Source organism: Indicator indicator, chromosome 7, assembly GCF_027791375.1.
Source record: "Indicator indicator isolate 239-I01 chromosome 7, UM_Iind_1.1, whole genome shotgun sequence".
NCBI classification, from domain to species: Eukaryota; Metazoa; Chordata; class Aves; order Piciformes; family Indicatoridae; genus Indicator; species Indicator indicator.
In genome coordinates, this window is record NC_072016.1 from 21,920,450 (window position 1) to 21,947,976 (window position 27,527).

The following is a 27,527-nucleotide window of genomic DNA, read 5'->3' on the forward strand; positions in this document are numbered from 1 at the left end:
TCAAAGTAAAAGCAAGTAAGCCATTAACATATATGGGGGGGAATGGAGTGGAAAGTTATTGTGATGCCTGTATTTCAGTGTAGGACCACAACTGTGCCAAGCTTACCTGCTTCTATTAAAATGCCAATTACCTAGTAGAGCTGAGACAGCTGCAAGTAGGACCATCAATGTACTCTGGCATCAGAGAGGTGTCTCCTTTTTCCATGATATTCTTAGCTATTCCACTAAGAATATTCCACTATATTCTTAGCTTCTTTCCTAAAGCTTCAGTAAAGCCAAGCAATATTTTTTCATACTTTTTTCTTGGAATTTACATGTGTCATTTATATTTAGGAAATCCTTTCATCAAAACCAAACTGAAAAAATACTCTCCTTATACTGCTGCCATTTCAAAGGTTATAAAAAAGTAATTTTTAAAGCTGCGTCTTCTAAGATACATACAATGACTCCGTAATTTCAGCTTCCATTTTTACAAAGTAAACTTCTGGTTCCTTTGGTGGGCTTGAATTATTATCATTTCACTACATCTATTTGTTTTCTTTGGTATCCCAGGCCTGTCTTAAAACCCACAACTTTCACAGCAGTCCATTAAATGCTTTCAAATGCTCTAAAGAAACATAAACGGCAATCTATTTAAGGATCTGTTTTTCTAACACCAGAGAGAAGCAATTTAACTTTGGATCAAATGCAAAATTCCCACTGAAGTCAGTGAAAGAAGTGTTTGGATGATAAACCAAGACCAATAGTGACATTCTACAATCTTTTCCTATTTACACTGGATAAAAAGAGGGCACTGGACACTGACCAAGCAAATGTAAAAAGAGTTCTTCTCTAGCAGCAACCTTCCTACAGACTTTCCAACTCTCCCACCCTCCTTACTGAATCATTCATCCTGAATGATGTTGTACCTTTCCCCCCCCCCTCCCCACCCTGTCTGCTCCTCATCCTTCAGGGAAACTCCTTTCATGAAAAGACTCCACCCATGAATGTTCATAGATATTACTCTTCACTCCTTTTCTACTGAAGTTTCAGTCTCTTCTTTGCTTAGGCAGCAAGAACAAAAGCTGCTTAATTTGTCTGTATATTGCAGTTTGTCTTCCTATAAATCAGGCCTGTGATGAATATTAATTTCTGATATTGCTGGGTTTGCTGAAGCCTGAAGATTATTTTCAGGCCTACTGTTGTACCCATTCAACACTCTGCTTCTTCCATCCAAGGCTTCAGCATTCACCACTCTCCTACACAAATACTCTACCCTTCCATTTTCTGGGATGACAGATATACAACTTCTTTGCTTGGGTGACTTTCATATCCCGATGATAAAGCTAACTCCCTGGATCTCTTTTTCTGTAGGCACATTTTTGCTGTTCTGCCTCCTCTTGAGTAAAGTTACACAATGCACAATTTTAGAAGAACAGACACAGGAAAAGTAAAGAAGAAATGCCATCTTACTTGTGCAATATAAACAAGGGAGATCCCCATAGAAGCTGAAGGGGCCGAGTTAATGGGATGCAACAAGGATCATAGACGTATATGGGGTGGGAGGAGAAGAAAAGAAGTGTTTTGTAGGCTCTTATGTGGTCTGACATTTCTCATTTTATTATTCTCCAAAACTCAACTTTCCATCAAAATACAGAACTGGCTTATTTTCTAGGTTCATTCACAACTCTCAGCAATTGTGTATATGTACTTATGTTTGAGGTAATTTTTATTTTGAGCTTCTTGCCAAATTTCATTTTGGGTAAACAGTTTTGAGTACCTGAAGCCAAATTTGTGTTAAGTATAATATTCCTTGCTCCTCTTTCTTTCCTGGAGTGCTTCCATGTGCACTTAACACAGCTGCTGTACTCAACTGATGACTGATGTATTTCACATCCATATATGTTTTTCCCCCATACTTGTTGTTACCCAGCTCTAACTTCCTATTCCTATGTAACACTGAAAATTTAGCAGCTGCTTTTGGATCACATGTGGATATTTTATATCTGTATTTTACAGTGATCCTAGAGCAACTATGTAAAACATTTTTTTTTCCACATTTCTTAGCAGGAACTCAATCTGAAAAGAAATACAGCTATTCAAAATTTGGACATCTCTCCTAAACTTACTGAACATGCTTTCCTGTTTCAGTGAGAATGTTCTCTAAAGGAAAATAAAGAAAAACATGAAATTAACAAAGTTCAATATGAAGCATTTTTTAAATAAAAATTCCAGCATTATGTAATCCTACACTATGCTCCAGGATCTGTAGACAGCTAAAAATAAAATACTGAGTAACAGTATTTCTGGTATTATAGAATTCCAGTAATTGTAAGGCATATTTAGTACTTCTGTTTGGGGTGGTTTGTTTTTTTTCCTGCTTTAATTATTCATCTCTATGGAATAAACTTCTACTAGTCCAAAATTCTCTATAAAATGAAGAGATTTCATCTGGAAAGAGTCTTCTCAGGGGAACACAAAACCCCTATCATTCTTGGGTTTTTAAACTCATTAACCTCCTTACAACTATTATCAGGGGACTTCCAATACTTAAAATTACTAAACAGCTAATAGTTTCAAATGCTGGAATGTCACTGATGACATCAAATGGCTTTGGACCTGGAGTGCTGGAAAATTGCTAGTTCTGGACAAGGACTTACTGAGTTTACAGAGAATACTTGGACTGCATTCTCAATCCCCATATTTGGGTTTCAGGCTTTGGCACTGACCCATTTGTATCCCTAACAGTAATAAATTATGCAGTTAAGAATTTCATACTGCTGTAAGAATGTCAACTGACAGTGGTTTCAATACAAACCACGAGTTCTCAGAATATCACAGAATAATGTTTACATTCTAATCAGCCAAAAATTACTTAAGTACAAGTTCAGATTTTGATTGAGAATACTTAATAAGTGCATTAAAAAAGAAAAAAAAATAATGAGATGACACTTCTGAATCTACAGAATGCTATCTATCTTCAGGAACGAGGAAGACAGCCCTGTTAACTTCTACCACCTTCAGTTGCCAGGAAAGACCTTCAGCCAGACAGCCCCACATAGCTCTAGGACTGCTTCTGCAGGGCTCCTCTACTGAAACCTGCACCGAGTTGAACTTCAACTCAAGAACTGCTGGGAAATCTACTGTCATAATAATGAAACCTATTTTAAGTCTGTTTTACAAGAAGACTTCATAACAAAGTGTCAGGAGGACCCCATTATTGAGTAATGATTGAAGAAATAATTAGGAATTCTAAAATAATCTTTAGACAAAGTAATATATAGACTGCCAAGGAAGATGCACCCAAGGCGAGATAGATCCCCACAATCACACCCCAAAATCCTGCAGCCAGATATCACCTTATTCCAGTTCCTGTATGATGCACGTATTATCTGGAACTCACCACTTAACCCCAGGGCAGCAACACCATTAGAACACCAAAGAATATGTGCTGGTACTAAGTAGCATATTGTAATGTAATACTTTGAGTATGCCCCAGCTTTGACTGGTAGTCATTTAAAATAGCTTCTAATATGCTGGGTTTGAATTATTTGTGCAAAGCCACAAATGGTTTTCTTTGCTAAAGGAACAGAGCACAACATGGAAATGAGAGGAAAAGTGTGGGTAACTGAGTTGATACTTGGTGGCACAAATCTGTGGTGATATACAGATTTCATTGGAAAATTAGAGATGTGCTTAGCACTAAAAGAGAAATAAAACTAGGAAGAACAAGAACACCAATTTTTTTTTTACATGCTATCTCTTAATGCATCAGCTTTTTTAATGTAGCTTTGCTACTACTATCAGTGTGTAAAATAAGAATTTGATTAGCCTCAATTTTTTTACAGGAAAGGATAAAGTAGAAAATTTCTGGTTTAAACGTTACCTGGTCACTGATCTAAGCACCTACACACAGAATGCTTACTTCTTAAATTCTATAGAAACAAGTTTCTTCCCAAAAGGGTAACAGGACCTCACTGTATAGCACCAAGGTAATCAGAAAGCCATATGGATAAATTTAAACAGTTAAAGTATAATTTCTCACTAAAACTGAGCACTCCAGACTACAAACACCTCACCACTTCCACAGCCAAAGACTTCAGGGCTTCTGCTTATTTCTGCTACACTGATCAACCAGTTCCAACTTGGAAGCCTCTTTCCTAGCCTAAATGTCTCTCTGGTTTAGATCAGCTCAGACAAAAACGCTCAGTGAAGTACTCACGAGACATATAGAGAAGGCAACAGAGACAAAAAGTGAGATGTGCTATTTTCTTGTGGACCAAAAAACCTAAGGGCACATATTTCTAAAGTAAGACTGCTATATTCTGGTGTGATTTAATGTATCATGCATTCTTGTACTCAATTGAAAAACAACAGGGAATACCAAAGTTTTGAGTGACACTAAGCATTATTGCAAATAACTTTTTCAGACTTCTCTTTGCAAAATAGAATAGCCTGGGGTATCATCCATCTAGTTCTCACATAAACATAGAGAAGGTTTGATGCTGTTTCTGTAACTTCTGGTAATCAACTTTGACAAAATTCTGCCATTATCCAGGAACTATGATTTAGAGAACTGGAACTGACTGCCCTGAGAGACCGGGGAGTCTCGTCTGTAGAACTTCAAATCCAGTTGGATATGTTCCTGTGCAAGCTCTTAGGTAAACCTGCTTTATCAGGGTGATTGAACTAGAGATAATATTCAGAGGTCCTTTCCAATCCCTACCATTCTGTCAGTCTGTGATTCTGTAATTACACTCAATATAGCAACAGGCTTCAATATTCTAATGTTCACCTCTGGGGATAAAAAAAAAAAACAGTAATTTCCAAACATGGAATGATAGTCTCCAGGTATACTGCCATGAATACCTCACTCTGTGTTGACAGCATAACCTTCAGATGAGATGAAAGAAAACAGAATTAAAAAGTCAAATTCAAAAACACTACACTGAAACATTAAGTGACCTCTGTAATACATCAGCAAGCACTGATAAAGAACAGTGAAGGAATGGCCTAGAAAAGCACGAATGTATCAAGCACTTAAAAAAATTATGTAACATTGAACATTTTCTTTTCACTTCTTTCTTTCATTCCAGTCTTGAAAATCTGTGTTAAATCTCCAAGGGACTCATCATTCAGTAAGTATACCCATTACAGAATACTTACATGTCTTTGCTATAATAGCTATCTCAACAGATAAACAACATGAAATTCTTAACAAGTATACAATTACATGAAAATAGAATAATGAAACATATTAAGTGGCTGACCATGGCTTTTACAGTCACTTAGTTGTTAAAACCTTCCTTATTGTCATCTAATCAATTGATTTGAGGGTGGGTGTAGAATTTATCAGATTTTTTGCAAACAAAAAATATATTTTAATGCCTACTCTTGCATGCTTTCCACGATCTAATATAGATTTTTAAAAAATCAGCATAACGCATTTATCTAATATATACCAGCACATTGTTAAAAAGTCTAACTTTGGTGTAGATGTTTGTAACATTTGGTCATATTTATATATATAAATGTTTTACATGTACATATTTATATAGCTATAACATAACAACGGAAACATCCAGAGAATACAGCTGGTCAGAGAGCAGTATGGATGCTTTGCATAGAATTTAAGATAAACCAATTAATTTCTAATGTGGAAGAACTCCCACACACATATGAAAAAATTGTCAAAACTGTAAGGACTTGTCAAAATAAGACTTCTGAAAGAAGAATGTGAATCAAGCTTTGGTTTTGACTTTATAATATGAAATAAAAATATAACATTAAAAAGTGAAATATTTATTTCCCATTAAAAACAAACAAACAAAAAAAGCTTCAGTACCATCTTTTCCCTTCCCTCAGTTAAAAAAAATCCAGTTAAACTGACAGTTTTTGTAAGTATTCCAGTATTCTATACTTTACTCTGAAAATTATTTATCAAAATCGGAATTCAATACTCTGCAGTATGAAAAGACAATCAACATCTACGCAGCCTTACAAACTACCTAGAATCTTTCAATTAGAAGTTAGAAATTCAAGTGAGACCAATGAGATGTGTCTTCCAACTGTCACATGAAATACTCTCCGCGCAGTTTGTTTTGTTTGCTAGGATTGTTTTAAACTACAAAAATAAAGTGAAACTTGGGTAGCAAGAAACAAAAGCAGTGAGGATGCCAAAAACCATTGATAGACAAGGATGGAATTTGACTTAAAGGCTGGTAATGAGATCAATTAATTGTTTTTAAGCTGGATAAAGATCTAGCTACTAAGCTCCTAAATTCACAGAAAGCTCCATGGCCTACTGTCTCCACTTGTTGTAAAGTCATGCCAGAAGGCCCAGACACCTGCTCTGCCCTGATGATATACATCTCTTCAAAGACAATGCATTAGAAGTCTTCCATCAGATGCATGCTCCATAACATAGGCAACGACAAAGAAATCATGTCTGGTGCCATAATAAAAAGGGCATGTGTGCTAAGGAGCCCTGCCAAACTACAAACCCTGAACTGCAAATAGATACCGCCCTTTAATCTCTTCATTGCCATTTCTTTTCTAATCTGATTCACTTCTTCCTAGCATTTACACTGTTTACCTTTTGCATGCCTTACAAAGTAGGTAATACAATTCAATTTTTACAGTCATTTTTACATTGCTATTCCCAGTAATGCAATGACTGCATTGAAAGAACTGCAGAAAAGTTAAAAGAACAAGGTAACTTTGGCCACAAAAATGTCTGTGTAGGGACCTTTGTATTCTTCTTACATAAATATAAATCTAGGGGCAAAACATAGTTGGCAGCGTACCTTTCCTGATTTTTATTTTGGATAATAGCTTTCCAAATTTTAAGAAGGTATAGTATTTTCCTGAAATACTGACTGTTTCATTTTGTTTCAAACAATGTCAACACATTTGCTTTCAAACAAACCCACATGAGGAATTTTATGTTGTTTATAGGTTAGATGAAATACGTTTTTCTTACTAATAATGCTTTTTAGCAATGCAACAGAAACAAGCATTTCAAACTATTACATCAATCCTTTACCTTAAAAGCAACACTATACAAAAAGCAAATGGCCTAACTAAGATTAATCTTATACTTGTGATGTGTCATTACAGGTTATATAATGCACTATATGTTTATTCTGGCTCACGTTGTTTCACCTGTTCTCCCTGGCATTCCTAGCACTAGATAGGTCTATTTTAGATGAATTAATTTACCCCATATCCCAGGTTTTCAAAGAAGTAAAGCACTAAGGAGAACTGTTTCTTTCCTTTCTTGGATACCAAAAAAGAATCTAGACACAGAGACAATTTTCCTTTAATAACTGAATAGAGTATTCACGCATGAGTATCTGGGGAGACCATGTGTTGTTAAAAGAAGCTAAAAATAGTACAATCAACAAGCATATATTTAACTTGAAACCTTCCTAGGTTCTAAAAGTAACATTATTTTTCAAGTCCAGTGTGGATATGAGTTCCCAAACACCGCTTTGGTTTATTTCTAATGGCAATGTAGTGAGCACATTCAAAGTGCCAGCATATAGATACAGTTAATACTCCACACCACATACTGAGCTAGACAGCTTCCTGTCTTGTAATCAGTTTTCGTTCCCTCCACTACATTATTTTGCTGTTCTTAGAAATCTGTCAACACACTACAGCTAAAATTTCTTTTCATCCAAAATAAGTATTTCTTTTATTATTCCTTTTATACTCGTTTGTGGGGGGAGAGGGAGAAATAAATCAGTCTTCAAGAAGGGAACTCACTATGGTACAGCAAGTTTAAACCCCCTGTAGCTCCTTAAAAAAAAAACAAACTGCTTTAATAGACTCAGAAGCCATGTTCATTTCATAAATCTAAAAAATGGGGTGAGTGGATGTACATTACCAAAATCAATCTGCTTATCTTGATCACTGGGTTGCTTTATATGGACTGGGGCAAACCAGCTCTTTCACAGTCCTCCTCCCTCCCCTGGCTTTCTCCTCATTATCTGCTTTCAGATCACACGATGCATGAGGCAGAGGATCACCCCTCTGTCAAGCTGGTAATAGGATCTGGCATAACCATGCCTGCAAAATCCTATGGCCTCTGAATACCACAATGTAAGAAGAGTTCAGATAGAACTTTTAAGTTGCTAAGTCAAATTCTGAATTCACAGTTCTCCTTGTATAGAGTGGAATATTTAAAAAACAGTATTCTAGAGCCCTATTAATGTATTTTCTCCAAGTGTGAAAAGTCTAGAAAAACCACAAGCCTTTCAGCCCTCTAAATGGCATTTAAATGGTGCAGAGGCATTGACACAGAGAGGAATGAATTTTCTCTGAAACATATCAATACGAACCAGCTTCAAACAAGTGCTGCCACCTCTCCAAAGCCTGTCTCCATAATAGATGCACTGCGTCTCATCTGATATTAAAACATTTTCATGAAGTTTTACCTCCAAGTGTCACACAAACAGACAGGAATATCAGGTTTTACCTTCAGAAGTCTGGTGACATACTTAGAGTGTTGGCTCAAGACTACAAAACCGAATCAGAAACTTGAGGCCAGAAGACAAATAGAAACAACCTGCAATTAAATTCTGAAGAAACAACTAGTGATTTGTTTTCAAAATACTTTACATCACTACAGCATTTTCTACAGAACCTGCACTGAAATTAACCCAAATAAACCAAAATAAGATGATCATGTAAATGCAGACATCCAGGAAACAACATCAATTAAATTACAGGGGTGAAGTACCCTCTATTATCACTGATATAAATGACTAAAACCCTACTGTAGTGTTAAAACACAATGTGTTCTGAGATTAAGTGAACTGGCATTTCCATCAGCTCTTGGAGCACATTCTCATTCACCTACAACCTCAGAGCCATCAATTCTAAAAAGTCACATGCATTATATTTTTCTGTCGGAGTTACACAATATTCTACATTTACATTCCATTTAAAATCCTAAGAGTATTTTACAAACTGACAGAAACTACAGTGTTATATTCACTGCTGAAAACAAGCCATTCCCAGAATCAAAGCTATTTGTCAAAAGGGGAAAAAAATTCAATCTGAGAAACAGTTACTAAATAAATAGATTTTTAAAATAAATAAATAAACCACTCCAGCATTTAAAGTAACTCCTTTACTTCTTGTTCATAAACATTCACCAGAATATTTTCTAAGATTTTTACCTTTAATTGAAGCTACCATTGCCTTTTACTCCCCTTCTAATAAATGTTTTGAAAATAAAGGCTCCAGAACTCAAGTTCTCAGTGATAGGAAAAGCACTCTGAAAAGAGTCTCGTCTCCAAACTCTTATTACCTATTGTCTCTGACTAGATCAAATAGGCAACTGCTTTAAACTACCTATCTCAAATCCATTTTCTCCCCCCTTACCTTAGCCAGGACCTATGGATAATACCTTTATCCATACAGACTGCATATGCTTGCCAAAACTCTCAGAAAAAAACAAGAAAAAAAATAATAACCATTTTGATATGGTCATTCTGAAATTAATTAATACTTCTGTCACACACCACATCTGTGATATTTTTAAGGCAGTAAGATCCAAAGTCTTACCATCATCTTCATCAACCTTCTGGTTTCCTGACACATACCCAGTAGCTAGATAGCCAGCCAGCCTGCCTAAAGCAGCTGACCAGGGCCAGCACAGCTGGGGCAAATGAAAACCCACAAGCACAAGCTTAATGGTGAAGTCAAACTTCTGGCATATTAAATGAAAGAGCTCTCTAGAAGAAGTTGTAGGAAACCATATATAAATTGTGCAATAATGGAAAAAAGGATGAGACTGAATTTCAGCTGTTAGGTTCACTGACATCTAAATAAGGAAATAAGTTTTCAATAACAGCAATACCTTTTGCTTAAACCACTCAAAATTATCACTGATTCTGAAAAATATACTCCTTATTCAGCCCTTAAATATAAATTTTAGCGTCTAAAAGCTGGTTTGTGCAAGTGTTGACCTAAGTTCCACATACTGAGTGCTAAACAACAACTCTGTGACCTTTCTTTTAAAATTATGCATAACTTAATAACAAGCATAATGCCATCAACTGGAAATCAGAAAAATCAGTATTTTTTTTCTTCATCTCACATCTCATCATTTAGTTGGCAGCTCAAAGACACCAAGGTTTTCCTATAGTACCTATCATCTAGGTTAACATTAAGATTTTATCACACATTCCAACAGAGTAACTATAATTATTTTAGCAAATATCAGAACTGTGAAGATTTTTGTGTTTTCTTCTCTTAGGGCAACAGATCTGTAATACAAAATCTGCTCTTCCGACTCACGAAAAGACAGTGCCGTAACTTACACATTTAAAGCAGATTCAGAGGAGGAAACCAGCATTAGTCAAGTAAAATTCTGTATGGCCTTAAACTAAAACCCCAACCCTCTCTCGGTCAGAGAGATCATTCCTTAAGCATATAATCCATGTCTCTCTAGAAAAGGCACAACATAATAAACAGTGACTAAAACTGTATCCTGAAGACAGCAGAAAAATAGCATTACCACAAAGAATGCAAAGGGAGAAGTATGTATTATAGCTGAAAGCCCAGAGTGATATCAAAACAATGCAAACATAAAACCAGCAGTCCACTCTTTTTCTGAGGCTGAAAGAATCAGAAGCCTTTGGATATAAATGTACTGGGAATAGAAGAAAACTACCACAAAAAGATGAAAGAACTTCCCACATAACAAATCTATTTATCAGAAGTGTATAATCAAGGTATTAAAATCTCCCTCATGGGAAAAAAATGTTTGCATCACATGTAGAAAGACACTGCAATATTTTCTTCTAGGTTGTATTTCTCCTCCAGTGCTTAAAACCCAAAAAGAGTTTATCAGCTGCCTTATGAAACAATGTTTATAGCATAACATAGAAAATGTAAAAATATCACACATCTGCCTGTTGATCAGCAAACTCACTTTCAAAAAAAGTGATGTTAAATCACCCAGAGCTGAAGGATTCACCCTATCTGAAAGCATCTGAAATGCTCTACGCCAACTATGACCATTATAGGTCAAAGAAGCTAGTAACCTGTTTCAAGTAATTTCTGTCCAGCAGACTTACCCATGCATAATCATAACTAAAATGAGTTTAACAGAGTCCATACTAGAAAAAACTACAAGATACTTAAATGCCAAAGGTTAGGGCAGGGCTGGCCCCTAAACAAGTGACATATGCGATTAACCCCTCTCCTCTCCCAGAAGGAAAGGGAATAAGGGAAAGAGATGTATGAACTGGAAAAGAAAACTAAAACTACTTTAATGAAAATAATAATACATACAAAACCAATATTGAATCTAACTCCTCTGATGGCAATTACTTCACCATTACCACTGCTGCTGTGGGCAGCTACCGAGGAAGTCCCAGATTGTAAAATTGTATTTGGCAACAGTTGCGAAACGGATTCAGGAACATGTGGATTGGGATTGAAGGCAGAAGAGGCAGAGTACTCCTTGGTGCCAATCATTGAAGAAATGAACGTAACCCCTTCTGATCCCTCAGCTTTATACTGACATATATGCAATGGAATACCTTGTTGGTCAGTTTAGGGTCATCCGAACTCTCCCCTCCTCCCTGTAGGTGCAGCCTTTTACTTTCTGCACCCTCGTCGTAACACACAAGATTCAGTGGTGAATTTGGTCTGTATAGCAATCCTTGGCACAAGTTAGAAACACCAAGCATGATCACTCCTAGAAGCAGACACTATCTGTGAAAACATGCTGTTAACTGCAGAAAGTACAGATCATTAGTAAAGACTGAGCTGAAAAGTAAAACCACCGAACAGATTTAGTTCTGTTCTAACTCAAATCAGGACAACAAAGAATCAGTCTAATATAGTTCACTTCATTTTTGTAATATTAAGGTCACCACAGAATTATTTAGCTTTTTTAAAATACTTAGCTGTAATAATGATTCCCCTATACTTAAAACATACAATCAATCCAACACCAGCAGTGCTAATCTCATTAAAACCAGCAAATTTAAAGTGAGTCAGATTTTTAGTTTAACAAATAAAAGCTAAACCCTTACATAAAAATGTAAAAGGTATCATGGAAAATGAATTAAATATAACAAGAAATAAAATGACAAATATTTAGTTAGCATGTGCTTGGACAAAGGGGAACAAAATTCTATTATATATTTATTCCTCAGTATTGTCCCAGAATCCAATCACATCCTGGGCTTCATCAAGAGAAGTGTGGCCAGCAGGTCAAGGGAGGTGATTCTCCCCCTCTACTCAGCTCTGGTGAGACCCCACCTGGAGTACTGTGTCCAGTTCTGGAGCCCCTATTACAAGAGGGATATGGACATGCTGGAACGTGACCAGAGAAGGGCCACCAGGATGATCAGAGGGCTGGAGCACCTCTCCTATGAGGACAGACTGAAAGAGTTGAGGCTGTTCAGTCTGGAGAAGAGAAGGCTCCGAGGTGACCTTATTGTGGCCTTCCAGTATCTGAAGGGGGCTACAAGAAAGCTGGAGAGGGACTTTTTAGGATATCAGGTAGTGACAGGACTAGGGGGAATGGAATAAAGCTGGAAGTGGGGAGATTCAGGCTGGACATGAGGAAGAAGTTCTTCACCATGAGAGTGGTGAGAGCCTGGAATGGGTTGCCCAGGGAGGTGGTTGGGGCCCCATCCCTGGAGGTGTTTAAGGCCAGGCTGGATGAGGCTCTGGCCAGCCTGATCTGGTGTGAGGTGTCCCTGCCCATGGCAGGGGGGTTGGAACTAGATGATCCTTGTGGTCCCTTCCAACCCTGGCTGATTTTATGATTCTATATAAAAAGCAATAAATGCAACACAGTAGACTCATATCTTACAGTTATAGGGACAAGCCACTCAAAATCTGGCCCAGTTACACCACAATTGTTGATAATGATACAGTACTTCCCAGCTCTTCAGCCTGGTGATAAGATTTGGTGGGTTTTTCTCTAGTTCATACAGATATGGTATGCAAATTAGGTAGTGAAACAAAGGGCATGCAGAATAATCTCTAGGACTTGGGGCTGCAGCTGTATGTGTCTCTGTCCTGCAGGTGATCCATGGGGCCAGGGACCTTTGCCAGTTCCACTAAATGTGCATGTACTGCAGTTCTAAAAAAAGAGCCAATATTTACTGTTGCACATCAGCTTGCAGGAAAGATGCCATGATAGTATATTATCAGCAGTTCAACTACTCAATTTTTTATTTCTAATTGGCAGAAGGTTTAAGTCCTGACTGGAATGGAAACATACCTTCTATGATTTTTAAATATTATGTTTCTAATGTTGAAATCTCAGACATAAAGGTCACAAGCCAAATAAATACACCTTCCTACAATAAAAGAAAAAAAGCTTTTAAAAGCTAAAAACGTTAACATAAGATTCTGTTTACTAAAACACCTGATTCATCTAGAACACTGTGAACATTTAGGCCTGACTCCAAAACCATTACAGTTATTAGGACTGCCTCCCTCTATTTCAACAGGCTTAAGATTATGCTCTCCATTTCTGTAACTCTCAAACAAATACATGCAATATATCATCTCAAAGCAAACTGAGCTCAACACATTTCAGTGGCAGCACATTCATTTAAACAAAGCCATGCATACTATATATGGAAATAAAGCGTTCCTCTCAAAGACGCAAAGCCCATGTGTTCTCAGGCTATAAATACACCGGGATTCAAAATGGGCCCTTCCTGACCAGTATAGCTCAGACAGGCTTGGAAGATCAGTATCTTTCTTTCTTATTTATTCATCCAGCCATATTAGTGGTAAAAGTGCTAACAAACTTCTGCTGCATTTCCATCTTCCATTGTTACCCAAAATGACCTATGTGCCGCTAAGTGCTCACTCATACAAACCATCTAATCTGGAATTTGTGGGGTTAGCCCTGTGTGAAGTCAGCATAGATGCCAGTCTAGTCTCATGATCTAATGAAGCCTTGCACTCGCTTCACAGACTGGGTGGAAGAATCAGGCACTGTAGTCCTGCGAAGAAGATCAAGTTGGTTGAACTTGATCCTTATGTATGGCTCACTTCAACTTGAGATACGTAGCAGCATATGAACTCATTACAGAAACATGGTATTTTATGATAGCTTTGTAAAGCGTAGTCCTTTTCCTTTTGTCACTGAAATGATATGTGGGGGAGAAAACTACTTTTTAACCATTAACACCCACACATAATATTTCAGCAATCTTTCCTTTAGAAAATCTCCATCAGCAGTACTGTGTCCTGCTCAGACTTCTGATAATTCAGTAATTTTAATATATGTGAAATATGTGATTTTATGCAACGTGACATGGTATAACAGAACCAAAAGGATACCCTATTCCCTAATTTAGTCTCACCAGGCTCACTGAAACTGCTGCTGTACAGTCTCACACTACAAAATGTCTCACTGCTGCTGAATGAACCCATCCTGATCTTGTCAAGGCGTTATTACCAGGCATTCTGAAACACATAAACTTTTATGAGTCGGAGTTGTATTCCACAGAATAGCAGAGCCAGTCTCTGGTGGAACACTGACCAGTGCTCTGTATTTTCCCTGCTGACTAGAGATTACTGCTGCTTTTTCAGATTTGTCCCAGGAAGGACACTCAATGACTAAAATTACCAATCCACTTTCTTTCAATAGTGCAGGACAGACATGCACCACCATTGCTGTTTTAATTATAATCATTACATTCTGCCCCTGTGGAGATTATGCTTAGGACTAGCACTCTCCAAATTTTCAGTGTTTCTATATCTAGGGCCATAAACTGCCCCCATTCTGCATTCAGAAATTCCACCACAACAAAACTGCATCAGTAGATCGTTGTTATTTAAAAGATTTTTGTTCTGTATTACAGGCATTTCTTCTATTGAGCTAAACTGGAAAAAAATGTGAAATCTAACGGTTTACAACCAGCATTTACAGATTTGCAAACATGTAAGAGTTGCAAATTCTTTCTGAGCATAGATTTTCTCCTTAAATATATGTGTTGCAAAGCCTCAAAAATAAGTATGATATTGCATCAAAATAACATTCTGGTAGAGACTCTGGATTACAGCTTAAATCCTTGTCCTCACATTTTCTTTCTTCTGCATGCATAACCAATTTTAGCATGTGTCTGCAAAATGTGAAATCCATTCTGAGCTCCAGAAACCCAAAGGTGTGTTATTTTTCAGTGTGAAAACAGCACACACCTCTCCATACCAGTGCCTTTTTTCACTTGTAAAAATACCACCTGCGAAGAGCTGTGAGTGCTTTTTCTTCAGTCTTTGACCACTCCACCATGTCTATCTCTCAACTGGCAACCTGTCTGACAGGGTGCTCTCCGAGTAATTGCATACAGACCATGAGACAGGAACAATCCAGTGCCTTCAGCCAGACTGTGCATGTGACTAATGAGCAAAATGCATTACAGTCTGCTGCTAATCCCCTGAGCCTTGCAGTTGTTCATGTGTCTCTGCTCAGTACATCTTCAAGAGTCAAGGTGAGGTTTCCAGACACAAATTGAAGGGATCCCCTGCATTTTGTGTCCACAGGCACCCTGCGATGTACTCTTACACTTTTCTCAACATGTATATTGAGAGTATTGCCTTGTTCTGAGTTTGTTTCTTTGATTTTGTTTGGAGAGGACATTTATGCAGGTATTCACAGAATCACAGAATGTTAGAGGTTGGAAGGGACCTTGAAAGATCATCCAGTCCAACTCCCCTGCCAGAGCAGGATCACCTATAACAGATCACACAGGAACACATCCAGGCTGGTTTTGAGTAGAGGGAGACTCCACAACCCCCCTGGGCACCCTGTTATGGTGCTCCATCACCCTCACAGTGAAAAATGTTTTCCATGGAACTTCCTATGCCTCAACTTCCAGCCATTGCCCCTTGTTCTGTCATTGAGAATCACTGAGAAGAGCCTGGCTCCATCATCTTGGCACTCACCCTTTACATATATATATATGTCTATATATATATATATATATAGACATTAATGCTAGGAAATGTATTGCTAGGAAATCAACTAACCTAGCTCTATGACAGCCAGTTTGGTAGAAATGCTTCTTTTAGGGAAAACTTAAATTTTTCCACTTACAATTTTCTCAGGCCTTAAAGGTCTGGATGAGAATTCTTACCTTTTCAAAGAAGAGTTTTGCAAATACTATACTTCCAGCGGAAAAAATGCATGCTCCTCTTCAAACAAATGGGAATGTTGATTGGTTTCTGCTGACCAAATCTAGCACTGTGTACTTCATTAAACTTCCCCAAATATGTAGACCAATATAAAAGAAGACAAATATGGCTTGTAATTTCAGGCTAGCAACTGCTGTCTGTGGTCAATAACATAATTTCATTTCTTATGTATACAAGTCCTGGGTTGTGAGGAGGAAAACATCTTCAAAACACTGAAGTCGTTCCAACTGGAGCATAGCAATAAAGATTACATTCTAACTGTTAGAGCCTTGAAGGCATAAGGCACTTAAGGGGTGCCACTTCTTAGGGAAGCAAGAAGCAATGACACAGGGTCTGGTATCACATTCTTACAAACAGTCCCAATTTCACTTCATTCTGTACTGGACAGCTTCAGGAGCCAGCTGTGGCCCAAACCTTTACTCTCCTATTCCATTGCTCCCTCCCATTGGTTTCAGGACAACTGGCCTCCTGAACTGGCAGATGGAGTCGGGGACCAGTATAGTCCCCCTGTAATCCAGGAGGAAGCAGTAAGGGATCTGCTGACCCACCTGGCTCCTCACAAGTCCATGAGACCTGATGGGATCCATCCTAGGGTGCTGAGAGAGCTGGCAGAGGAGCTGGCCAAGCCACTCTCCATCATTTATCATCAGTCCTGGCTCACAGGTGAGGTCCCTGATGACTGGAAGCTGGCCAATGTGATGCCCATCCACAAAAAGGGCCTGAAAGAGGAACCAGGAAATGACAGACCTGTCAGCCTGACCTTGGTGCCAGGCAAGGTTATGGAACAGGTCATCCTGAGTACAATCACACAGAACCTACAAGATAGTCAGGGGATCAGGCCCAGCCAGCATGGATTCAGGAGGGGCAGGTCCTGCCTGACCAACCTGATCTGCTTTTACGATCAGGTTACCTGGCTGGTGAATGCGGGCAAGGCTGTGGATGTAGTCTACCTGGACTTCAGCAAAGCCTTTGACACTGTCTGCCACAGGAAGCTCCTGGCAAAGCTGGCAGCTCGTGGCTTGGACAGATTCACTCTGAAATGGGTCAAGAACTGGCTGGAGGGCCAGGCCCAGAGAGTGGTGGTGAACGGTGCCACATCCAGTTGGCAGCCAGTCACTAGTGGTGTCCCCCAGGGATCAGTGCTGGGCCCTGTCCTGTTCAACACCTTTATTGATGATGTGGATGAAGGAATTGAGTCCATTATCAGTAAATTTGCAGATGACACCAAGTTAGGAGCCAGGTGTTGACCTGTTGGAGGGTAGAAGGGCCCTGCAGAGGGGTCTGGACAGGCTCAATGGGTGGGCAGAGGCCAATGGGATGAGATTTAACAAGGCTAAGTGCAAGGTTCTACACTTTGGCCACAACAACCCCAAGCAGCGTTACAGGCTGGGGACAGAGTGGCTGGAGAGCAGCCAGGTGGAAAGGGACCTGGGGGTGCTGGTCAATAGTAGGCTGAACATGAGCCAGCAGTGTGCACAGGTGGCCAGGAAGGCCAATGGCATCCTGGCCTGTATGAGGAATAGTGTAGTCAGCAGGACAAGGGAGGCTATTCTTCCCCTGTACTCAGCACTGGTCAGGCCACACCTTGAGTACTGTGCCCAGTTCTGGGCTCCTCAATTCAAGAGAGATGTTGAGGTACTGGAACGTGTCCAGAGAAGGGCAACAAAGCTGCTGTGAGGGGCCTGGAACACAAACCCTATGAGGAGAGGCTGAGGGAGCTGGGACTGTTTAGCCTGGAGAAGAGGAGGCTCAGGGGTGACCTCATTGCTGTCTACAACTACCTGAAGGGAGGTTATAGGCAGGTGGGGGTTGGTCTCTTCTCCCAGGCAACCAGCAGCAGAACAAGAGGACACAGTCTCAAATTGTGCCAGGTATAGGCTGGATATTAGGAGGAAGTTCTTCACAGAGAGGGTGATTGCCCATTGGAATGGGCTGCCGAGGGAGGTGGTGCAGTCGCCATCGCTGGAGACGTTCAAGAGGAGACTGGATGAGGCACTTAGTGCCATGGTCTAGTTGATTGCTTAGGGTTGGGTGATTGGTTGGACTGGATGATCTTGGAGGTCTCTTCCCACCTGGTTGATTCTATGATAAGTTTCTTCAAAGCAGTATCAGCTTATCACAGTACCAGACAATGTCAGTGGAAAATGCCTTTCAGAAGTATAAGAAAGGCAGTAGCGGATCAATATAATCAAAAGAACTACAGATTATATAATACACATTTAGCCGCTCTGTGTACCCTGTACTTCACCACGTATATTTATTTTATTTTTGCTACTTCCAGACACAAATGTAACTTATGGCATCAGAGTCCAGACCACTGAATTTCAGTCTCACATTCTACTTTTCATAAAAACGAGGAACGAGTTGGTCAAGGCACAAAGAAGAAGTGAAGTTCTTTAACAATATCTAAGCATTCCTCAAAATGTACATGTAAACATTGAGGAGAAAACTAGTATTTGTTATGTCTCTGCAATGTGATTATAGAGACCTAAAAAAATTACATCTGACATTATATACCATATTAAATAAATGAATACAAGGACTTCAACTGTAATGACTCATATGACATGAAACAATGACAACATAAGTCAAGATTTACATTTTTCTTTTTGACAGATTTTTCAAAATGTTAACTCAAAAAGCATGCATGGAGCATAAAACCCCTAAAACATCACCAATCATTTTTAGTGCATGATTAATATTTATGTTCTATTCATATATGACATAAATTGGATATGGAATTTTAAGGGACAACGATCATTTTGCTCCCAAAAGTTTTTATATTCTTGACTTCCAGTATCTTGCCTGTATCTCAAAAACAAAAAACAACCTGTAATAACATTTCATATCTCAAAGTGTTAAACTATTTATATCGTGACTTAAATTCCAACCTTAAATTCAGTGGCTTAAGGAGAGCAGAAAAAAACCACAAACCAACAAACACAACAACCCACAGTCTAAATCCTTCTACGCAGCCATTAAAAAGTGTAACATCCCAAAATCAAGTCGGCAATCATTGATGAATCTGAGGAATCCCTTGATGTGCTTAAAATATAGCAGGGGGAAAAAATGCAACTTTTTGCAGTTCTTTGCAATAACATATATGGACACAGGTGTAAGCACAGTAACTGTAAATTATTTACTAAGAAGTGATAGCGAGTGGACATGGGAAAGATTTCTTTTTGCTCACTCAAGGGGACCTTTCTTTATGTAGGTAGTGAGAAAATGTTGGATAATTCAACTCTGCTAACAATCTGCAGAGTAGATGAGGCAGCACAGGGGAGGAAAGGTCGTAACAGGCAGAAAACTTCTTCAGTCCTGCAGTGGGAGGAGCTACTTCTTGTAAAATTGCTTTTGCTATCATGTCTGATGTAGTTACATTCACATTTTCACCTGCAGCCTTGCCCAAGTAAACATGCAGCACAAAGCAGGTGTTTGGTAACAGCAAAGTTTAAGGCATTTTCAGTTGTTATTCAGGCTGTACACCATAAACATTAGAAAAGTCTTTTGGAATAACTAGTTACACCTTACATACACAAAATTCCCTTCAATTCTTCATTTTAGCATACAAGGAATGCAGAACTAGCCCTGAAAAGTTGTTTTTCATCAGAGGTCTGAAAACCCTTACAAGTGGAACAAATACAGTCTATAAAGAGACTTACATCTCCGCCTGCCTTCAAGTCCTCCTGGCCCCAGGGAATGATGGACACAGGTCTCAAACACGAAACAAAATGAACTCTCAAAACTTGTCAGGGCAGTATGTCAAATTGTTCAAACTGGAAGTGTGGGAAACCCTCAAAGATACCTGTGATTTAGCAAAGGTTTTAAAGACAATTTGGATATGCCTTTTGGTACTGGTTAAGAAGTGAATGATCTGCTTCAACTGACTATGTCCCAACAACGGACTGTAAGACCAACAATACCTGCAAAGACACTACACAAGAAGCTTGTGTACAAGTCTCTAATTTTTTTATTCTCTCAAGGAAAGAAGCATGAGGTAATAACCTGTAGGATTTTCTTTTTCATCAAGACCCCTGATAGTTCTTGCAGATTTGTCTCATTATGTGGAAAGAAAAATGCTAAATAAAGATAGAAGAAATTGCATAAATTTTAACTATCCACACATTCTTCAAAATCACCTTTCACTGTTGTAGGAAATTGTATTTTACTGGGCACGCTTATTATCACAAATCCATTTGAGCTTTGTCATCATACTTGGCTAACACCTCTCTGAGAAAGTTCAGGTTGGTCTTGAATGAAATAAAGAAATGCCTATAGAGAAGTGATACTGCCTGGTAGGTTTTATGAAACTTAAGGCCAAGTTAAAAGCTTTTATTTATTCCTTCTCTCTAGCAATCACTTATTCCATATATAGGCCAAGTTCACTGCAACTGTTTTACTTCCAACTGGAATGAGGTTTGTTTAGGCAGTTTGAACTGAATGCTCACCTCACTAAACCCAAATAAACAACAAACAAGTACCATAACTTCTCACACTCTTAACCATGTCTCTGGTTTGCCCTAAACACGAGATCCTTTGTACAGCTGGGTTATATGCTGTATCAAGTGTTTTTAGGGAGGAGGGGACCGGAGAAAGAAGATGACAGCTTACTGGTCAAAGCAAGCCAGCAACCTAGCAACCATATATTAAAAGGTGTGGTTTTGAGGGTGTCTGTGTGCCAGGAATAACTGAAGCAGATATTATTCCATTTGTAATCCAAAAAATGTGAAAAGGCAAGGGGAGAAACTCCAGCTGCTGGTCTATTTTGGGGTCTGTCAAAATACACTTTCACAAATACAGTCTTAACACTTTCTATCCCTTTTGTCTTAAGTGAAAATCAAAGTCTGGACCCAAGAAAGTTCTTAGTATTCTTAGCTCATGGTGTGAAAAGAGACGCTTCAAACAAGGAGCCAACTTTACTTCAGGTACTAACTATGGTTTTTTTTTCCAAGTCAAAGGGGCAGAGAGGTTGCCTCAAAGATTTTGCACTTAGGCTAAAAGAATACTCATCTAATGTGTTACTTACAAATGCACTAAGTATTTCTAGGTATCTACAATGAATTTAATCAAACACAAGTGTCAATGATTCTCAAGGAGTGGAACTAGCTTTAAAAATAAAAAATGTCCAAAGTTTCTCATTCCACAAGAGAACTTAAGAGTTCTGATCAGCAAATACACACTTCCCACCCCGTCACCGAATGTGGTCCCGGGGTGCGTATCCAATTCTGAACCACACCGTCCCACCATGTCAGCGTGTACCTCGCGAAGAATGAGCTGACACAGAGTGCAACTCTCGTGCCATCGTATGAAAACGAGTGTGTCCCTGTGTGGGGGGAGAGAGAGAGGGGAGGAACAGGGGGACACGTCTCAGGGCTGCACCCAACATCTGGCCCCTTCAGCTACGCTCCCCCAAGATGTGGCTGCCGACAGCCTGTGGCGACCCTACCGCAACGGCAGACAGCACAGTGCCATCCGTCAACTACCCTACCAGCGTCTCCTCTAGAGCCACTTCGCCCAAACGTCCTGGTCTACGAGGCTGGACTCCTACTACTTCTCACCACCACCACCGCACCAAAATATCACCGACACCAAGAGGCAAAAGGGAGGGGGAGTTACCTTGTTTTTGACTCCACAGTGGCAGCAGACAGTCCACAGGTACTTGAGGGTCCTCCACAGCAGGATGATAAACAGTCCCCCAAAGAAAGTGACCATGGATGAGGCGAGGAAAGCCCACCACATGCGCTGTCCGCGGCTATCACAAGGCACCTCCATGGTCACCGGGATGATGAGCGCATCCATCTTGGGCACATTGACGGGGGAGGAGGACGAGTCTGTGTTGAGATTGTTGGCGTTGATATTGTTACTCATTCTAATGCCGCCACCGCCGCTGCCGCCCGGGTAGGAGCCGCCGCCGCTGCCATTTGCCATAGCTAACAGCGAGCCGGGCGCGCAGGGGCTTCCGAGAGCTCCTCCCGCCGCCAGCGCCCCCCAAAAAACCCATCACCAGCCATATTGCTGCTGCTGCCGCTGCTGCTGCTCAGCGGAGAAGAAAAAATAATAGCAATTTTTTAAAAATCAAAACAAACAAACCCAACAAACAAACAAACAAAAATGTAGAAAAGCGACGGCACAATCCCCGGGTCCCTCTCGGGAACCGACAGGCCGGTGAATTCCGAGCGTCTTCCTTGAACGGCGAAAATAATATTTAAAAAATTCAAAATAATAGAAAGGTGGTCTCCTCCTCAGATTCCCACCCCTTCCTTCTCCCGTATACACAGCCCCCACCCCACCCACCCCCAAAAAAAATCATCCACCACCACCACAAACTGATGTCTCGCAGCGTCTCTCCAAGATACCCAGCGCTGCAACCCCACTGGCGCCAGCGGGGATCTCCTCAGCCTCCGCTGCGGATCTTCCCCGAGGTGGTCTGTTATTATTGTTAATAGTCTTTAACTTGTTATGAGCGATACTCAGTACCCCCGCACACCCTCCTCCTCCTCCTCCTCTTCCAAGTCCAGCCCCTTCCTCTCGTCTTTCCCCCTCGGTGCCGGCAGCAGCCTCCTGTGGCTCCTAATTCATGCTCCGCTGGCCCATCTGTGCGTGTACTGCCGCTGCCGCCGCCTCCTCGCGCATCCTTCAGGAACTCCCTCCAGGGCGCAGGCTGTCGCTCAGGCTGTTGCTCCCACACGCGCAGAGGCGCCTCTGCCACCGGCTCCCTGCCCCTCCCTAGCTGCCGCCGGAGAACGCGATGGCTCCGCAGCCGCGGCCCTCCCCGCGGACAGGGGATGCTGGGCCGGCCCGGGACGCCGCTCTGCTGTTGCTGCTGAGGGTGGGGGCGCCGGCTCAGGCGGGCTCCTGGTCCCCCATTAGCAGCGCCGTTGCGGCGACGCCGCGCTCCTCACCCCGCGGCCGCTCGGTCCCCCTTGCGGGGCCGCCGAGGCACCGAGCGATGGCTCCGGAGGGCTGCGAAGGGGTGGGTGGGGGTGGGGGGAGGTGGTGGCGAAGCGCTTCACAGGTGGCGGCGAGGCGGTGCCCGGCCGCGCCGGGGAGCTGCAGGTCCAACAAGTCCCGCTGGCCCAGGCGGGTCCATGGCCGCCGCCGCGCAGCGCTCTCCGCAGCCGCGGTGGGGCGGGGGCGGACGGCAGCGGCCCCCCCGCACGGCCGGTGTGGCGGATGTCATGACGCAGCGGCTAACGCACAGCGCTGTCACGGCCCCGGCCCCCGCAGCCTCGCCGCTTCCCCCCGCTGTCCAAGTGCCCCATCCCGCCCCCACCGCGGAGAGAGATAGGGCGACTCTCTGGGGTCGGCAGTGGGGGGGGGGTGGGGGGGGTGGCACGGTCGCGCTGGCAGAAGGCGGCTGAGTTGCAGCAGCAGGTGCCCGGAGAGGCGGGGGGGCGGGGAGGGACGGGACGGGATGTGCCGCGCTGGAAACGCGGTAAGGGAGCGTGAAATAAATGTCGTGGATCTGTGGCGAGGGTCTTTCCGCTGAAGGCTGTCTCGGGTTGTCTTTAATTGACATACTGAAACGCACCGTAAATTGCTGCACATCCCAAGAACGTTCCTGAAATAAACCCTTAGAAATATAAATAGCCGCTTAAAATGACACGGGGTGGGAGAGGGTGAAATTCAGCAAGAAAATCTAGATAGCTTGCTCCTGTGTGTTTTTCAAATTCCTATTGAAAAGCAGTGGTGTTTATTTATTTATTTATTTATTTACAAAAATTTCCATTTGCCACATGGTCTGCTCACCCGGTTGTCTGAACAAGGTGTTACGCAGATCATCTTGACATCTTTCCAAGGGTAAAATAAAACAACAGCCTATGTGTGTGTGACATTTCTCCATCTGACCTGGTCACTACACATGCAAAGAGCCACCATTATAAAATAGTAATCTCTTAACGTTTACTAGTAGTAGTTCCTGTTGCTACATCTGCCATGGGTTGGCTTATTTTTGTTTTCTACTGAAGTGATCATAATGAGATTTTATGAGTTCTCAAAGTATTTTTATGGGGCTCTCTAACACTCTCATTTTCACCACCTCCACTTTTTTGTGCGGTAATACTACCAGTTGTCCAGCTTTGTGAGTTTATCACCTCATTCCTGTCTATTCCTCCAGTCCCTTCCTTCAAGGTAGGGCTTCTTTTTTTTCCAAGAGGGAGTTTTTTTTTTCTGTGAATAGAGAAAGCTTTAGACAACAACATGGAGGTAGGAAAATACTACTTTACTTTATTCCAGAGGGAAACAGATAAGTTTGTTACACAGTGCACCTGAAGCAGCCCATTCCCAGGAGGCTGTTGTAAAGGAATTAAGTAGAGGATTTTTTGATGCAGAAAACAAATCAGGTTGAAAGGAAACTGGCTACAGCTGCCACATGCAACCCCAAACTGTGCTGCCACATCTGCTATACCCCCTTCCCATGTCTTTCATTGCCAGCCCTCCCCAGAGCTACAAAGCCATCTGGGTCATGAAAGTGTTATGACAGGTTTACATCCCCTGGGACATGGGCATAGAACTTGGTTCTGACAGTCTGTGCTCCTGGGGTGGTGTTCAAGGAGCACCATTCTCACATCTGAACGCATGCTTACAGATCCTTTCATCCATCAGTGAACACCAGGAGTGGAACAAAGGCAGGAGCATCGTAACACAAGTACTTGGAAGTTCTTCCAGCTGATGGACACCACAAGCTCTGTGCAGTGAATGGGGACCTGGGCCAATGAACAGCAGTAGCATAGCACATCTCAGAGGCTTTTACATGGTGCAGTTTCTTTTGTATTCTGGTCTGGTAGATAAATAATGTCTGCGTTTCTCAATCCACAGTTGTGGCATATGTCTTCTTTTGCTGTAGTTTGAGAAGGCCTAAAAGATTTGACAGAGAGGCTGTGGTTTGAAAGTCTGTTTTCCCACTTTATACATTTAGAAGATATGAAATAGCAAGTACTCCAGGTACTGTTGCAGCTGAGCACTGCAGACATTGGTTTCATGAGCACTCCAAATGCAAAAAGGACCATGAGGCATCCCTGCAATACTGTACCAACAAATACAAAGGATGGTCCCAAAGAAAAATTCAGACTAAACCAAACCAAGTGTACCACAGGATATAGACTTTAAAATAAATTTGAATACATTTACACAACATTTTCACACAGATTTGAACAGGGATAGGAGATTTATTATGACCACTTGTAAAAAGCTGATTTAAAATACTGCTGCTCAGAAATCAACCAACATACACATTAGGAGTTCTTGTTTATAGATGTCACACTATATATGCATAGAAAAGTCCTTTCTGCTATCTGTATAACTTATCTGCTGCTGTTACCTGTATAAACAAAACTCATCTTATTTATACAAACAGGTTTTAGTTGTATAAATATTAATGATTAAACTCACATACAAAGGTAAACTCAGTGATATCAACTGCTGAGACTTACGTAACCAGTGAGAAGTTAGCTAAATCAGAATTATCTGCTAAAGACAAAGCATATATAAGGTAGGTAATTTTTTTTTTCACCAATTTGTAGACAGAGATACAAATGATACATCAATGAGTATCATTCGAGTAAAGTACTATTAGAGCTTACTCCTTTATGACTTAAGTGAAGGCCTGCTTTCTAGTACAGATTTTATAAAGTGGAGTTTGAAAAAGCACACAGGGGCTGCATGCTTCGTTTACTGAGGCAACAACTGCATTTCATGTTGCTTTTGAGCCAAACAAGGTCTTCTTTCTCTGTTTCCTGGAGAGATTTATTCTGAGCAAATATAAAACTTAGGTGGGTTCATTTTCAGATTAGTTTTCTATTTAACATTTCAACGCAAGAGCTCAAAATTTACTTCTTTTACTGCACGCTATTTACAGAACATAACAACTACTGTGTTTACCTGTGGTTTTCCTGTTGTTACCATAAAGTATAGTCCAGGGTGCAATCATGCCAGTTCAACATAAATCCAGAGGGTTTGGTACATAGAGCAGTGTTTTAGCAGCAAGGAAATAACTCCTCTTTATGTAAAACAGTTCCCTCTTGTGGATATTGTGTGTACAGATAAAATATTTAAAATATTTATCAAACCTGTATCTTTGCAGTGAAAAAAAAAAAAAACCAAAACCAAAACACCCTCCATTCAGCAACATTTACGACAGGACAATCTTGGGTTTAGCAATCAAATATGCAATTACGGAAGAGTGAGCTATTGCATTTAATCAGATATAACTTAGCTGCATTTTCAATAGCAAACTATTTAATTAAGGGCAATGAGCACAACAAAGCTAAATAAAGTTTCCTGATGTACCTGTATAAGTCAAGTATAAATCACAGTGGTTATTTTTAGCTTATATAAGAAAACCTTCTGCACATTCCAAAAAAAACAACCCACTATATAAAGAACAGTAAAACAGACAAGATTTCCAAGGATCCATGTACAAACTACTATAGACAGAGAAACTCTTTGGAATTGTAATTCTTTCGATTAAAATTGAAGATACAAGCAAGTGGCATAGCTTCACTGGTTACAAAATACTGCACCAAGGATTAATTTGGCACAACAGTTAAAAATATATTGATGGACTAATAATGTAAAATTTATATTTCCTCTAAATGACTACATTATACAATTATTATTTTCCTTAAGAAATTAAATGTGAAAGCCTAATCATATACTCCCCAGTTTTGATGAAAGGCATTTGGTCTGAGACTGGAGAAATGATAGAAAATAATTACATGTCATTATCTTGAAAGGAATTATATTTGAAAAGGCTAAAAGCCTTTATACACACCAAGACAACAAACTTTTTTGCCACAACTCGTTTTTCAGTAGCTATATATAAAACTTTCCTATTTGATTAAATGCTGAACAAGCAGCTTAAGGTTTTCTAAAGGTAAATACTCTTCCAAAGTAAAAAAAAAAAAAAAAAATCAAAGTTCCAACAATTAGGTAGGTATCTATTCTCTCAACACCAGGCTTCAAGACTGCTTCTTGATGCACTGTTGTTACCTTATATAATAGTTTAACCAGCATAAATAATTAGTTTGTGAACAGCTTCCTTCTGTACATTGCTGTTGTCTCTGCAGAAAATGTCAGTAGCAGTGCCAGAGTAGGAACTTACACACAGAAGTAAAATAAAAAAATAATTTAAATTGTTTAGTAGTCAAGGGATTAGGTCTGTTTTCATGAGTCAGTGGGATATTTGGTCCTGACTTCATATGATGGAGACACAATATAAACCAGATATATAATCACAGATATCTTGCATAATTAACTCCAAGCTTCACTTTTTTTACTATACCTCACTATTCCTACTTTGTTCTAGGAGAAGGGTGAAAAATAATACAGTTGTAGTAATTAGATGGGTACTGGAAACA

General features: G+C 40.4%; 1 protein-coding gene across 4 annotated transcripts in view; it reads right to left on the reverse strand.

Annotated features, from left to right (window-relative positions):
* KCNMA1 (potassium calcium-activated channel subfamily M alpha 1) overlaps window positions 1-22,098 on the reverse strand; it is a 413,411-nt gene extending 391,313 nt beyond the window's left edge. For 3 of the 4 annotated variants that reach the window (XM_054382054.1, XM_054382053.1, XM_054382055.1), the window contains exon 1: window positions 21,787-22,077. In XM_054382054.1, the coding sequence (XP_054238029.1) occupies window positions 21,787-22,038 (252 nt within the window). In that variant the 5' untranslated portion in view covers window positions 22,039-22,077. Of the gene's footprint in view, window positions 1-21,786 lie in introns of all 4 variants that reach the window. The other variant, XM_054382052.1, reaches the window with a different exon arrangement.
* Between the last annotated feature and the right edge of the window lie 5,429 nt (window positions 22,099-27,527).